The sequence below is a fragment of the Mauremys mutica genome, chromosome 10, assembly GCF_020497125.1.
Source record: "Mauremys mutica isolate MM-2020 ecotype Southern chromosome 10, ASM2049712v1, whole genome shotgun sequence".
NCBI lineage: Eukaryota > Metazoa > Chordata > Testudines > Geoemydidae > Mauremys > Mauremys mutica.
In genome coordinates this window covers 57108995-57124827 of record NC_059081.1, presented here as the reverse complement: position 1 = coordinate 57124827, position 15833 = coordinate 57108995, and the positions used below count along the sequence as shown (strand labels likewise).

General features: G+C 37.6%; 1 protein-coding gene across 1 annotated transcript; it reads left to right on the top strand.

Moving 5' to 3' along the window:
* Positions 1–119: 119 nt before the first annotated feature.
* On the top strand, positions 120–15833 carry KCTD18 (potassium channel tetramerization domain containing 18). Its single transcript, XM_045032289.1, has 7 exons — positions 120–208; positions 1190–1392; positions 3501–3712; positions 5331–5524; positions 7251–7345; positions 7798–7906; positions 12013–15833. Exons 2-7 carry the CDS (start codon positions 1236–1238, stop codon positions 12566–12568), a joined length of 1323 nt encoding a protein of 440 aa, XP_044888224.1. The 5' UTR covers positions 120–208; positions 1190–1235; the 3' UTR covers positions 12569–15833.

Below are 15833 nucleotides of genomic sequence, written 5' to 3'. Positions count from 1 at the left end.
TGTCATTGCAAAGACTGGACGTGCAGAGCTGCTTCGCCAGGCAGCGAGATTAGCAATATGGGAATCCAGTGGAACAGTTGCCAATCTGCGTTGGTCATGGCTGCCATAATAAAAAGGATTCTAATATGTCTTTTACCTCCTCTAGTGATAGTGCAAGGCGTAATCAGTCCATACTTGTGACTGACAGGAAGATCCTCAGAAGGATTGAGTGAGAAGTATTAATATACAAAATGTATACTTTTAAAAACAAATATTGAAGTTTCTCTTCTGGTGCTTGTGCCAGGCCTGGTCTACACGGGGGGAGGGGGGGGTGTCGATAAAATACGCAACTTCAGCTACGGGAATACCGTAGCTGAAGTCAAAGTATCTTATTCCGACTTACCTTCCATCCTCACTGCGTGGGATCGACCTCCGCGGCTCCCCGTGACAACTCTGCTACCGCCGCTTACTCCAGTGGAGTTCCGGAGTCGATGGGAGCGCGTTCGGGGATCGATATATCGCATCTAGATGAGATGTGATATATCGATCCCCGAAAAATGGATCGCTACCCGCTGATATGGCGGGTAGTCTAGACGTACCCTTAGTCACACTGGGTCCTCATCTGCAGTCAACTCAGTGCCAGTAGACAGGAAGCCCCACTGAAATCTCACATCAATCTGATAGTTGAAACCACGTTTTGACAACACCGTCCTGTATTCAGCAACACAAATTAAAAAACAGGTTTTTGAAAAGGCGAAAGGCACTATATCCCATTACTTGTCCTTTGAACTATGCAGTTTTTCACCAATGTCCATTTTTAAAATATGTTTCCAAAAATACCTAAGATTTGTATTCCATTGTCTTCCACCACTACTTTCACATTATAGAGTGGCCAGGCAAAATTCTATGTACGCATTTGCCTAGGGAGAGTAGTTGTCTGTGTGTGTGTTTGGTATTTTTTGTTTTTTTCTGAGTTAGCGAGATATACAATTTTTTTTAACTTTGGCATAAAAGCAGATGATTTGCTTTTGGGCACTAGTAAATTTTCAGGATAATTTTCAAGATCGATGTACAGTATTTTTTGGCTTTGTTTCATTGTGTTACATTAAGATGCCCAAGTTGAACAGCAATATTTACTTAAATGTGTTGTATGAAATATGCTTTCCTTGTATTAGAATTAACTACTTTTATTTCTGCAAATTTATTACAGGTTTTAATAGAACATAACTATATTAATATTAAAATTTGCAAATGCAATGGAAGACGGCAAGACTGAAGAGGTGCTAGATATTCTTCGACTTAACGTGGGAGGTTGTGTGTACACAGCCAGACGCAAGTCTTTATGCCGCTTTAAGGATTCAATGCTAGCATCTATGTTCAGTGGACGTTTTCCTCTAAAAATAGATGAGTCTGGTAAATAAATCTAATTTGTAAATATCTAACATCTACTCAGGTAGCTTTAGAATCTTTAGAATACTTTTCTGTGTTATGCAGTATTCAAGTTACAGAGGTACCGTATTAGTTACTGTAGCTAATAGGCAGAAACTGACGACATTTTTTTTTTCAGTCTTGAGAGGCACCTATGAAAGCTTTGGTTACAAATAGAAAAATAAATAAAAGTAATACATAGAAAGGGACAAGAATACTTCTCAAATAATCTGAGTCAAGTCTCCAGAATCAGAGACACTGTAAGAGGATGAAATAGTGATAAATTATAAAGCTGCTATTTGGATACAATCCTATGGCCTGAATTTCAGAGGTGGTGAACACCTCCAGATTCCATTAATTTAGAGGGATTTTGTTGGTGCTAGGTACTTCTGAAAAAAACCAAGCCACTAGCCTTCAGTTAGGGACACCACAAAATTAGAGAACACTTTTTTTCTTTAAAAATTGCGTTTAGTTTTTAGGGATAAAATCTTTTATGATTAATTGACATTTACTAGCCTCCTCTTGTTTTTCAAAATAAAAATGCCGTGTAGTCATTCAGGCTTAGGGCTTGTCTTCACTTACATTTTATAGTGCTCTAACTTGCTGGCTCAGGGGAGTGAAAAATCACCCCCCTGAGTGCAGCAAGTCTGAGGGCTTTAAAGTGCTTGTGTAGACAGGCTCTGAGTGCTGGGAGCTAGTTCCCTCATGGAGGTGGATTACCGGGTGTGCACTTCAAAGCTTTGGAGTTTCCAGTGTAGACATACCCTTAGGATGGAGTCCAGGCTCTGGGACTTTTTCACCTCATTGCAGGGTCTCAGAGCTCAGGCTCCACCCTGAGCCCCATATCTACACTACAATTTTATAGCCCTTCAGCTCAAGCCCCACAAGCCAATCAACTGATCTGGGCCCGCCTCAAGTGTTTTGTTGCAGTGCAGACATATCTCTAGACTTTATAGGAAAGTGAAGTTGAGAATTTAAGAGTTCATGATAACATTATATTCAAAAGTTGGCATAAATTAAGTATTATCACTAATTTTAAAAATGCAATGGAAAACTTTAAAGTTAAATGATAATGAATGATTTTCTGATATGGTTAATGAGCCTTCATACCATAAAAATTGTTTGAAGGGATTGATTTTAAGGGTGCAAAATAACCAGAATGCGTCATTGCCAGTAAAGAAGACTGCATTTTTTAACTAGCAATGAAGTTAGATATGAAAAGCTGATTTAAACTATTTTCAGTGGAATCAAATTCTGCATAAGTCATCGCTGTGCAGCCTTACTGCAAAGAGTGGGGTTGCACTGCTGTGATTGGAGGCAGAATTAGACTCATTCTGTGTGTTCACTTTTATGAAGAGACAGTCAACTTAAAAATCACTTCTGTTTGAAATGTTTTATCTGTTTTTACATGTAAGATTACTGTAACCGAAAGACAGAGAAAAACAGCACTTTGTATATAATCAGTTTAATTGTTGGCCCTGTACAGTCAATTTCTTCTTTTGCTTCTGTGGATCTTAGAAAAAACAAATATGAATATTGTAAAAGCCGAAAAGGAAAACTTAGGGACAAGTGCAGTACGGCAGATGAAATGACTGAACTCTTTTTGAAGCAGACTGGATTTCAACTGGACATTGACTCCCTAAAAGCAAGATCAGATGCATCTAGAGTTAGTTTGATTTTATCATTTAAATAGAATACATGTTTTGTAAGGTTATATTCGGTACAATCAGTTTAGGCCCTTATCCTTTAAAGTGATCTGCACAGACTGACTCCAGATTTCTCATTAGAACTCCAGCTAGCATAGGACTCCACCCTAGGATTGTAGGATTGGGAATTTAGTTTGTTCATCTGCAAATTAAGAAATACAGTAGAGAAGCAAAGAAGCAGTTTTAAAATAAGTGATGACATATTGCTGGGAAAAGGATACCACTCCCAAGCAAGATACCTTTTTAAATAACTATTAAGGAAGTCTTATAGATACACCACTTGATAAATTATTAATTGAAGGATCCACTTGATAATTTGGTAGAATATGACAAAAATTCTGCCTTAAATTACAAACAGTATTTTAAAATATTTTATTTTATTTTCAGGGGCTTGCCTTATTGATCGAGATGGAAACCTCTTTGAGTACCTTTTAGATTATCTTCATGGAGAAGTTCGGATTCCTAAAGATGAACAAATGCGAATTGCATTGCAGGAAGAGGCAGATTACTTTGGCATCCCTTATCCTTACAGTCTGTCTGACCACTTAGCCAATGAAATTGAGACATATTCTTTAAGGTCAAATATAGAACTTAAAAAGGTCTTGGCATTTTCTTATGTTTCTAAAAGTATTCCATAATTCATATTGTTCAGTTGGTACCAAATAATATTTGAATAACCTGTATATATCATCAATCAACTCAGAGTTTTAGAGGAAGAAATCACTTGCTACTTATTAGAATTGCTAATAGAATCATGGTAATTAAGGATACACCAGCATTTCTCTTTATTCTGCACCCTCTATTTTCATGGGTTTGTATTTTTGTAAATTAATTGTCAACATTTTCTGTAAAGCAGTACTCTAACTTTGACCTTCAGTTTCAAAGGCAGGTCTTCTGTGAAAAGTGACTTTGTAAAATTGGCATTGTGAAGTTCCATGTTTGTGTTTCAGTGACTTCAGATTTAATTTGATAACTTTACAAGGTGTTTCTTTTGTCAGTCTTGAAAACTTTTCTCGAGGTCTGAAAGACAAACTGTGTATTTTAATTTTCTTCTATCATCCCACATAACCATTGCAGTGCCACTCTGCTAAACTCTAATTAGATAATGCAGTTCAGGGATGCATAAACAGGGACATATCAGGAGTAAAGAGGTTATTTTACCTCTGTATTTGGCACTGGTATGTGCTGCTGGAACACTGTCCAGTTCGGTTGCCCACAGTTCAAGAAGGATATTGATAGGAGATGATTCAGAGAAAAGTCACAAGAATAATTAAAGGATTAGAAACATGTCTAATAATGATAGACTCGAGGAGCTCAATCTATGTAGTTTAACAAAGAGATGGTTACGGAGTGACTTGATTACAATCTATAAGTACCTACATGGGTAACAAATATTTAATATGAGCTCTTCAATCTAGCAGAGGAAGATATAACATGATCCACTGGCTAAAAGGTGAACCTAGACAAATTCAGCCTGGAATGAAGACATGTTTTTAATGTCGAGAGCAATTAGTAGGCATTGGAACAGTTTACCAAGGGTCATGGTGGATTCTCCATCACAGACATTTTTAAAATCAGGATTGGATGTTTTTCTAAAAGATATTTTAGGAATTATTTTGGGGAAGTTCTATGGCCTATGTTATACATATAGTCAGACTAGATGGTCACAGTGGTCCCTTCTGGCCTTAGAATCTATGAATCTATGGCAACTGAGGGCAGCTAGAATTTAGTTTATTCTGTTGAGGCACAGAAGGAACACAATGCAGCATTCACTGTTTTAGGGCTTGTCTAGAGGATATTTTTACTATGCTTGATTGCTAATTAGTTCAAGTTACCTATCACATTTAAATGTGAGAATCTAGACACCACGAACAGAAGCTCCTGATCTACTTTCTCTAGACCATTATTTTATATACTTTTATCATGTCTCCTCTTATTCAGCGCCTGTCTAAAATAAACAGTTAAAGTCTTTTCAGTTTTGATTCCAGGCCCCTAATCATTCTTGTTGCTGTTCTCTGAATTTCCTCCAATTTCCAATATTCTTTGCGGTAGGAAGACTAGTACTGCACACACTCTTCTAGATGTGGCTGCACCATTGATTTACTTAGTAGAGTTCATTATTAAAGCCAAATAAACTTAAATGTGACAAAATGTAGTCATTTAAAAAAAAATCTTAGTATAACAACATGAAGTCCTACATTATATTTCCCCCCCCAGGCTTTGATAGACTTCTGTGATTCTTACGGTTTAGCCTGCACCAAGCCTACCGTTTGGGTTCTGCACTATCTCAACACATCTGGAGCAAGCTGTGAGAGTAGGATTATAGGTGTGTTTGCCACAAAAGCTGATGGGACTGACGTACTTGACAAGGAACTGGGAGGAAGAATAAATAATAAAAATATGTACAAAAGGTAAGATGATTGTTGGACATCAGAGAGCACACTGAAATGAGATTGTCAGTTCCTCAGCGTGGGATCCTATCTTCTTTTCTGTTTGGAAAACATCTAGTTAATACATTGTTGTTACTACTGGAAATTAGTAAGGTAAAGATCTAAAATTAAGCAGGGAGTACAATAATTAGAGAGACCCCACAAAAGGTGTCTAGTTTACAGTTACTGTAAATCCTCATTTTGTTTTAAGGACTGTTTTAAAAACATCTTTCCCTTTTAAAATTACGTTTTCATATAGGCAGATACTTGTATTAAATAGTGGTGAAAATTGTATATATTAATCTTTACTCAGATCAAAAAACAAATGCAACGTTTGTTAGTTACTAATGGAGTCACATTTTAAAATCTTATTTGACAAGACAGGAGGAAGAGATAGACAACAGGGGAATGAAGAAATGAAGGCAAAAGGAAACTGCCTAATTTATGCCCAGATTTATCGAAGGACATAGAATCCATTGTGGAATCTCCATCACTGGAGGTTTTTAAGAGCAGGTTAGACAATCACCTATCAAGATTGCACTAAGGCAGAACTAAGTCTTAGACCAAGGGACCGGAGTAGAAGACCTCTTGAAGTTCCTTCCAGTCCTATGATTCTATAATGTTCTTCAATACCACAACCGTAGTGCATTTTAATAATAATAATAATAATTAATAATAATGATAGTTACTAGTACATCGACATATTTTTGGGTGGCTGGAAGCAGTCTGCTTTTAACTTTGTACCTCATGGTACACCCAAGGGGCATGTGTTTTGTAACACTACACATATTTTGATTTTTTGCTTAAAATAAAGGTTTTAGGTTTGTCAGATATAAGTAAAGCATAGATTTAAATATACTGTAGAAAAGGTTGTAGGTAAAATTTCATACAGATAAGTTATTTCTTGTAAAATACAGGTTTTCCTAATTTTTTTGTTGGAATAAGTTTAACTTTTCCAAAATACTTGAGCATGTATGGAATTAACTGTCTGTTCACCACCAGGTTGTCACTCTAAATAGTAATTACTCATGTCATTGAGAGTTGCAGGATCAGGCCTAAGTCATGAATTCTGTAACTTTTCTTTTTGAAACAGCCACAGGATGAGACGAAGGCAAAAAACAACAACAACAAAGTAGTAAATGTGGGAACAAAACCTGATCATATTGTAAAAAAAATACTGGAAAAAAAATGGTTGGGGAAAGCAGTCAATCAGTCCCCTTCAGAAAATGTTGGAGTCAGAAGTCATTAGGCATGTCTGTACAATAAATACCAATTTCTGACCATTCATGTCGGCAGCAGGTGCAGTTAAGCTGGAGTTGGACACTTTTCAGCTACAAGTATAAGCAAGGACAAATTTTATTCAGCTCAGGTTTCTGAAACTGATAAACCATTTGTCCATGTCAGCCATTGCACAAAAACCATGTTCAGCATCAGTTCAGCAGCATGCATGGCTGATATCCAGTGCTGAAAATGGGCATTTTTTGCAAAAGACAGGTAGATCAGAGGGGTACTGATTTATAGAAATGAAAAGGATGTTAAAGTATAACATTTTCATGTCTGCTTTGCAAAAAGCCTACTAAGAAATCCTTGTTTCTTTGTGGGTAAAGGAAGGGAGTGAAATATTGTTTTGAGGGTTTTGTACAACATATGTTGTCTAAAAACTATTAACTAGATTAATACATACTTTTTACTTTTAAAATATTTCTAGAGAGGCTGGAAGTAATGTCCAATACATCTGGAGTTATTATTCAGTGAGCGAACTGAAAAAGATGATGGATGCTTTTGATGTCTGGGAAGGAAAAGGTACAGTATTAATTCTTTTCTTCCATTTTAGTAGTTATACCTCTGTAGGAAAGTATAAGAAATCCCAAGTGCTTTGTTCTTCACCAAATGACAAAAAAAAATTACGTTTCTGAATGTTTTCAATAACTCAGTAATGGCATGAGGTAAGAGAGCAACCTTAGTCATTTTTTGAAAAACATGTTTTCAGGTGTTCCTTAAACTGAGAATGTTGAATGGAGATGAATTTCAAGGAGTATCGAGCTTCACATCCTACGAGCTACTATCTCAAAGGTGCGATAGGCTGGCCAACATAAGGGTGGAATGCCTAAAAGACATATAGTATTGATGCACAGATACCTGTCAGTCATAATTCTAAAGCAGAGGTCTTGAATATAATAATAATTCTTAGCTTTTACATATATACACATGCATTGAGTATGTTCCCTCAGATGTTGTTAAGTATCTTGTCTTAGGAACTTCAGGTTTCAGCTATTGGAGAATGCCCCAGCTGATAGAATGTTGGACTCTTGAAGAACGCCCTTTGAGAGGAAGTCTCCATCATATGTCTCCAGTTCGTAAAAGGTATATTCACTGATTCAAACTCTGATTACTTGAGATGCACCATAGAATGCACTACTGCTTTTATAAGAGAAAACAACTTAGAGCTTGTCTTCACTATGGGGAGATCAACGCTGCTGCAATCGATGCAGCAGGAATTGATTTAGCGGGTCTAGTGAAGACCCGCTAAATCAATGGGAGAGCGCTCTCTGGTTGACCCCAGTACTCCAGCTCTCGGAGAATAGTAAGATAAGTTGACTGGAGAGCTGCTCCCGTCGAGGCAGCACAGTGAAGACACTGGGGTAAGTCAACCTAATCTGCGTCATTGGAGTAGCGTATTCATGTAGCCGGAATAGCGTAGCTTATGTCGATTTACCCCGGTAGTGAAGACAAGCCCTCAGTCTCTTTATTAAAAATTTTAGACTCTGTTTAAGTAAGCTTTTGAAAGAATTATGAACTTCAAGTTTCTATCTTTCATTCTTCACTGTCTCTTCATTACACCTTCTTCATTTCTATAAAATCTGTTTTTTATCACCGGGAAGAGAACTGCAAATCTGACCTCAGTAGAATAAAATTAACTTAATTTTGGCCTGTGGGGAGGTCTTCCTTATTCTACAGTCCTTCTACCCTACAAACACACACTTTAAAATGGGCAGAGAAGGTTCTAAAGTTTAGAGAGAAGTTGTGTTTTGGTTACTGATCCAATTATCTGTTGTTAATTGATTGGCAGCCAAATGAAACGTCTGTCTGAAAACTGCTCTAAAGTTTTAACTATTCACTTGTTTACTTCTTCCCTTCCATCGCCTTCTTAATTATACCAGTATGATTTGTTTGTGTATTTGTATCTAGAGTTTTTGTGCACGTCTTATCTCTCCACTCCTTCCACAAGTTTTTCCTCTTCTTTATTTTGTTCTTTCTTCTGCTGGTGTTCTTCCCTACTCACCTTTTTTTGGTGATACCTTTTCATTATTACCTTGTTCTGAAGGATCCTACATAAAAGTGATCCCTGCATTACTCCTAGTCCATTGTTGGTGTGACGGTTCTCAGGGTACCCAGGGCTGTGAGCTACCTTGTTATCCCATGCCTCTAGGGAGAGGCAGTCTTTCTTGTGGTAGTTGGGTGTCAGCTCCCTGGTACCCCCAGCCTTTCAGCCACTCAAGGTCTCTTCTCTGGATTATGTCAGTGCTAACTTCACCTGGCAGGTTAACAGTAGGTGCACCGCTATTCCTAAATCTCCTTACATCATTCCCCCCCTGTGATATCCAGTCGCTAGCACTGGCTACTTACAGAAATTCCAAATCTTCTGCTCCCTAAGGACCAGTGTACCCCAGTTTTGCCAGTTTACTTTAGACCACCAAACCTATAAACCACACAGCACTTGTGAGTACTTTTAACAAAACAAAATAAGGTTTATTGAATAAAGGTTTAACTAGAAATGAGAGAGAGGTAGAAACAAGTGGTTACAACACTAACAAAACATAAAACGCAAACTTGGGTCTACACTTATCAGTGATTACCTTTCCTATGTAATAACGTAGATTTTCTCCCCAAAGTTTGGTCTTTTGCAGAGCTGGCTGATTTCAGACAAACCAGGATGCAAATATTCATGAAAACAGCCCCCTTCACCACCATCGCCAGGGGTTTTCCTCAGTGAATGGAGGTCCTTCCCCTCATCCTGTTTTATTCAAAACAATCTTTTGTTTTCTATTCATAGATAGGGTAAACCCCGTCTTGTTGTAAAGTTAATTTTTTTCCCTTCAAATGGTTTCGGCTGTTTTTCATTGCCTCTGCTGGGTTCCCATTCAAAGTCTTAGTATTGCACAAGGCTAAACAATTGAACTTTGCATTGCATTACTGGCCAGACAGGGTGGGGTAACTCCCTCTTGCCCAAATTGGCTGTTGCTGAAACATCCCGATGACTAATCTTTACTTTTTTCCAAGTCCATAAAGCATACTTTCAATATAGATACATTGTTCCTTAAAATATTACCCATATGTACACCGCACAATGATTATGAAGCTTGAAAAGTTAGATGCTTTCTGTAGATACCTTATATGTTGGTCTTTATGAATAAATATCAGGCAAGATATTTGTTTGGCATAATGAGTTTGTCAGGTCTGAGGTGAGAGTTGTTCATAAAAAACAGGGTATCCTTTCCAAGCAGTCTCTGTGTCACAGTTATCTGTTTTCCCATTAGATTGCCAAGCAGCCTCCATTCCCTCCTGTACACTTCCAAATTCTATTACCTTGTATTTGTATCTTCACTGTCTCCTCCATTTACCTCCACCCCTCTCTCATGATGCAGAAGTAAAGGAGTTTGAAACTCAGTAGAATGGTATAATTGTAGTCCATTTCAGTGTGCTTTGATGCATCTTCATAGGTGCAGTCAATATGCAGAAGCACAAATGTGTGATTCCTGCTCAGTGGGATTTTCAGACACCCAGTTGAAACCCTTGATCCTAGCCCATTATTCAGATGAAGCACTGTATAATTTCTTTTAGTTTACATTAGATAATCCTAGTTATTCCAATGGGAATATTTCCTCTTAATTACTGCTGATAAGCAGTGGGTTGAAGATTAGGTTGTTAGTTTTCATTTCATCCCCCCTTCCTCCTCCTGTTCTGGTATGTATTATATGGACATTGAGGCTACATTCCCTTCTCATGTGTCTCTCTTAAAAAAATGTCCTTTGCCTCATTCCCTTACACTGGTTTTGCAAATCAATCCGAATAGTATTGCCTTTATCCTTCATATTGACTTCTGTTTTACAAAATTAGTGAATAACGATCTCTGATACTGTTAATTCTTCCAATGTGAATCCGTGGGGCACTCACTAATCCGTTTTATTCCAAAGTGTTAAGTACTCACAAGAACATCCATTGTTTTGTCATATATCTAAATCTGTTCTTTCACTACTCAGGTAGTTCACAAACTTCACATTCTAATTATAGTACTGACTTTCTAGTTGAATGTCTCTTGGTGATCACTACAGAAATCTTTCCTGAAGTTCAAGTCAATTATATCTACAGCTTTTCTTTGTCAACTCCCCAAAGTTCTCCCTATGGCAAATACGTATAGTTTGTTTCATACTCAGTGTTCTAGGTTTTGTTACTCATTGATAACAGGAGAATTTCCTTGTCTTTTTCACTGTGGCAGTCAGCATTACAGATTAATAGTTTGCTGGCTTTTGCCGTAATACATTTTTAAAGTATTGACAAAATTATATAGGCGTCACTGCAAACTCTGTGCTCCCCTTTTTAACCCTCCCCCTCCCCGAGAGGTTTATATATAAATTTGCTAATTCTCTCTTTGACCTACTTTTGGCTTGGATCAAATATAGCCCTTGTTTTGTCAACCCTTAAATGTTCTAATTTCTTGATCTGCTGTTTCAGTGTGACCTGGATTTCCACCAGTTTTATTTTTATTATATCCCTGATGAATTTAAATCTTCCTGGCATCTGTTCATTTTCCATTGCCACACAGATTGAGAGAAAGTGTTTGTTGAACATTGTAGAAATGCTAGCTACTTCTGCCAAAAACATAAATTTGCCCTTTTTTTTTTTTTATGAGATCCTATTGTGTCTTTCCTTCACTTACCCTTCATTTGTTCTCTTGAAAGTCTTTAGTGGAATCTTCTTTTCATTTGGGATCTTTGCTTTTCCTATAGCTGTTTTACACTCTTTAATTTGGTAATCTTGTCAGTGCTCCTATGTATCTGAGGTCTTGCATTTTTTAATATATTGGGGTCTTATTACTGGGTATCACAGGAGACCTTTGGCCATCCCCTAATTTATCTGAATATTTTAAACTTCCCCCACTCTTTTATCCTCCCAGTTCTCTCCTTCACTACTCTCTCATGCATTTTCATCTAACGCTTTCTGAATATCATCTCCTTTTAAGATATTCTTATAGTACTGTGGGGGTATGGCTGATAGGAAATGATGACTGCTAACAACTTGGAGTAGCATAAATGAGTAACTACAACTGACCTTGGAATAAACAAAAGGTCAGATTTGTGGATGAATGTTGTAGACAAGCCATTTCATAATTATAGCTTAATTATGTGTGATGCATAGAATAACTAAAATACCTAGATTGCTCCTTTACGACATAGTCTTTTGTTTTACAGACGATTAATAGACTTTACTGAAGAGGAGGAAGATGGTCAAAACTTTAAAGCTGGTCCTAAACCAATTAGATTTTCTGGTCCTTCAACAAGTACCCACATCAAAGTCAAGAACTCTGCTTCATTAAAGGTAGCTGCCTGTAACACTTCTTCACATTCTGTGGTAACTCTTAAACGACCCAGCAGTGATAGTTTGGTACAGCGCAAAGTAGTGCCAAAAACTGAACTTGCAACGTGCCCATCATTGCCTACAAGTTCTCAGGCATCTTATGGAACTGAAGGTACTGAAAATGGGGCAGCATATCAAACTACATTCAACATCTCACTGTCTAAGAAACCCATGACCACTCGTGTGGTAAAACTGAAGCGGACTCCATTGTGTATTGTGTCACCATCTCAGTCATCTTCCTCACTGAATAAAACAGATGAACAGGAAGTTCCTGCTGTTGAAATTCCTACTACTTCTACATCACTAAGAGAGAGAGAATCCAATATATCAACAGTGAGTAGTAAGATCAAGAATAATGTGGAGAATGACAAACTGGATGATAATGTTTAACTCTTTAGCAGAGATTTCCTGGCATAATCTGCTAAACGAAGAGTTTCTGACCTGGTGTCAAGGGACACATCCTGGATTATAAATTATTACTAGAGCTGGTAAGAAATTGTGGAGAAAAATAGTAAAAAGTACATGGGCAAAAGGTTTTGAAATTTATAGTAAGTTATGAGTTTTCTCGCTTTACTTATAATTTTTTGGGGGATGGGGCAGGATGTGTGGATTTTGAAAAACATTTTTTGCGATACATGGTGACCATCTCTCAGATATTTACTTAAATCAAGTTGCCATGATGTTACTGTCTTTAAAAATAGAATATGCACGCATATAAGCAAACCAAACCTAGCTAATTTCATTATTGATAAAGGTCAGGATTTAAAAAAAAATTGACACCAAGTTTAGGTTCCTAAATTTATATTTTCAAATTGGAAAAAATAGGTCACATTAATTAATAATGGGGGAGATCCAGTCTTAGAGCCCGACTCAGTCTTCTACTCTCCAGGTATGTAAAATACTGGACATTGCAAAGGTATCTGACTTAGCAAGAGTAAGGAACAGGGTTGCTGGCTTCAAAGTGCTTTTTGGGGAGAATATAGGAAAAGCAATTTAACAGCAATGAAAGGAGCCATCCTCCCACCTGCCACAGAGGAGGGACTAGGAGTGTAAGGGGAAAGAGCCTATCATGGAAGCAACAGGGCAGGATCTTTTCACAGAATGAGACATACATGTATTACATTGCGAAGGGGGAGTGTTCTCCAGCGGGGCATTGAATGGGCGAGCTAGGAATTCCTTAGGAATTGGATACAGCCTGGCATTGAACCGTTATGGTCCATCCTGTCCTACAGTTGCAGAAAGGCTCTTATGCCAGAGTCCACGCACAGCTGTGATTGCTTTGTTCTCCCCCCGCTCCCTTCATATATGCGGGACTCTGACATATGAGCAGGGACAAGCTCAGCCTCTTTCAAGCCCAGACAACAAAACAGCAGAGTTTGAAAAATGGGTAAAGAACAAAAATATGGGCTGAATACTGCTTTCAGTTGCACCAGTGTACATTTGCAGGAACACCAATGAAATCAATGGGTACTGCAGATCTACACCTGTGTAGCAAAGCAGAATTTGCACCAATGTCTTGAAGAAGTGCCTTGATTCTTCGTGGGTGTTTAGACCAGCATTGCTTAATGAGATTTATATAGTGCATATCTTTGCTGGTCTTGCTTGACTAAAAAGAGTTTTAACATTGCCAACCCCAACTGTTCAAAAATCACATGATGGACTTAAATCATGAGACTTTTCAAGCTTTACTCTGAAACCATGAGGGCTAGAAACTTAGCTTTTATTAATTTTTTTTAAAAGTGAGATTCTCATGTAATAACATGCCTCCCGTAGCTGAGGTGCTAAGAAAAACACCAAATATCATGGAAGTTGGCAAAACTGCAGTTTTCTGGCCATCAACTTACATTTTGAAGGCTAGCTTGCATCTTTAATGGCCCAAGATAGAAACTTTGATTTTTTTTAAATGAAAGTTTGATTATGTAGAAAAGAACAAACATTATGGAAAAATGCTAACGTTGTGTAGTACCTTGTGTCCATAGGCCTAGAGTCTGAAATATTTTTAGAAGAGAGTTTGAATGAAAAACCAATTTTTTGCATACATATTCAATTTTGTTTACTCCTTACTTCATTGTTTTATAATGGTGCTGTTTGTAATGTACTTTTTATCTTTCTAAAATAAGTTTCCTAAGACTGAATATTTCCTTCCTACCTGGTCTTCAGTGTTTGATGATTTTAAAAGATTTAAAAACACACACTTTCAGAAAAAATCTTGTGCAATTTTCTGTGCTGGCATCAGTTCACTATTTACTCTAGGTAATCTTCCTTGGCAGTAAAGTAAAGTATTATTATTATTAAATACGCATTACTGCCAAATCCATAACATGACACTCAATAGCCTGAACAGTCCAGCACAAGACCGAAATAAATGGCAGAAACTCCATCTGAGGTTGCTGGAGAAGAAATAAATAAATAAATTCATTACAATAGCCTTTAGAGGCACTGGTCAGGTCCCCCATTGTGCTAGACATTGTATGTACTTGTAGTAAAGACAGGCCCCGCACCAGAGTTTACAATTTAATTTTTTGACAAGATTCAGCTGGTAGATGAAACAGTCGAGCAGACTGCGGGTGGTGGGGAAATAAAACAGGATTTGTGTTTAAAGGGATTGATCAAATTCCCTGTTGACATAACTGGGAAGTTGGCTCAAGCCCATCATTAATGGAGTGGGCACAAACATGCTTTCTTTTAGTTGGAGACATAAATATCTATTCTGATCCATTTTTTAAATCTGTAAAGCTAGATATTGCACCGTTTCACATAACCAATGTGTGTATGATTTTGTGCTTGGATAGAATTATGTATTCACTAGCTCCAACCTATAACTATCAAAAGAGATTTTTAGGGAGGAGCAGCAATTGCACTTAGCTCCTGCCTGTGAGCATGCAGGTAACCTGAAACCAAAAGAAACTTGCCAGCTCAGTGAGCAGTTTGCATGGCATGGGACACACTTGGTGTTTTGGAGAGGAGGGAACATTTGGCAGAATCTTTGCAAGTTAAAGGTTTTTGTGCAGATTTTTTACATTCCCATGGTTCCCCCCCTCCCTGTCCAAAAATGCAGCATGGGGCCTAATGTCTTGAAAGTTTGCTACATTAAATTACAATTGTCTATTTCAGCAAAGGATGTCCTGTATGGCATTGTATATCTGCACTCAAACTCTTACACAGCTACAGGTAACATGAAAGATTTGGGGAAGTTGTATTAAAGATGAGACTTGGTTCTTCATTTGGGATTTTACATGGTCTGTCAAATTGTGCGTAATAACCAGGGTACTTTGAAAAATGTACCAAGGTAAATCTATAAAAGAAACTGCATTCAGAAGATAACTTCAGTCTAGCAATCCATTGTGCTGACTACTAGCGTCCAATGGCCATTATCTCATGTATAAAATGTATTGCCTGTTTAGTTTGATGGATTAAACATTGCTGTCATTTTCTTGTCACTCAGCCTTCTGTATAAGCAGAATTTTGTGTTTTCAAACAACCCAATGTTTGGCAGTCCAAGTGTTAAGTATGCAGAAGAGTACCACTCCAAGTTAATGCCTAGAAAATCATTCACATGTGACTGAGCATGGGGCTGTGAGACAGAAGCCTGTTATCACCAACAGTAGGTGTGATTCATACAGCTGTAATTCAATAAACTGCTTCAAAATATGGA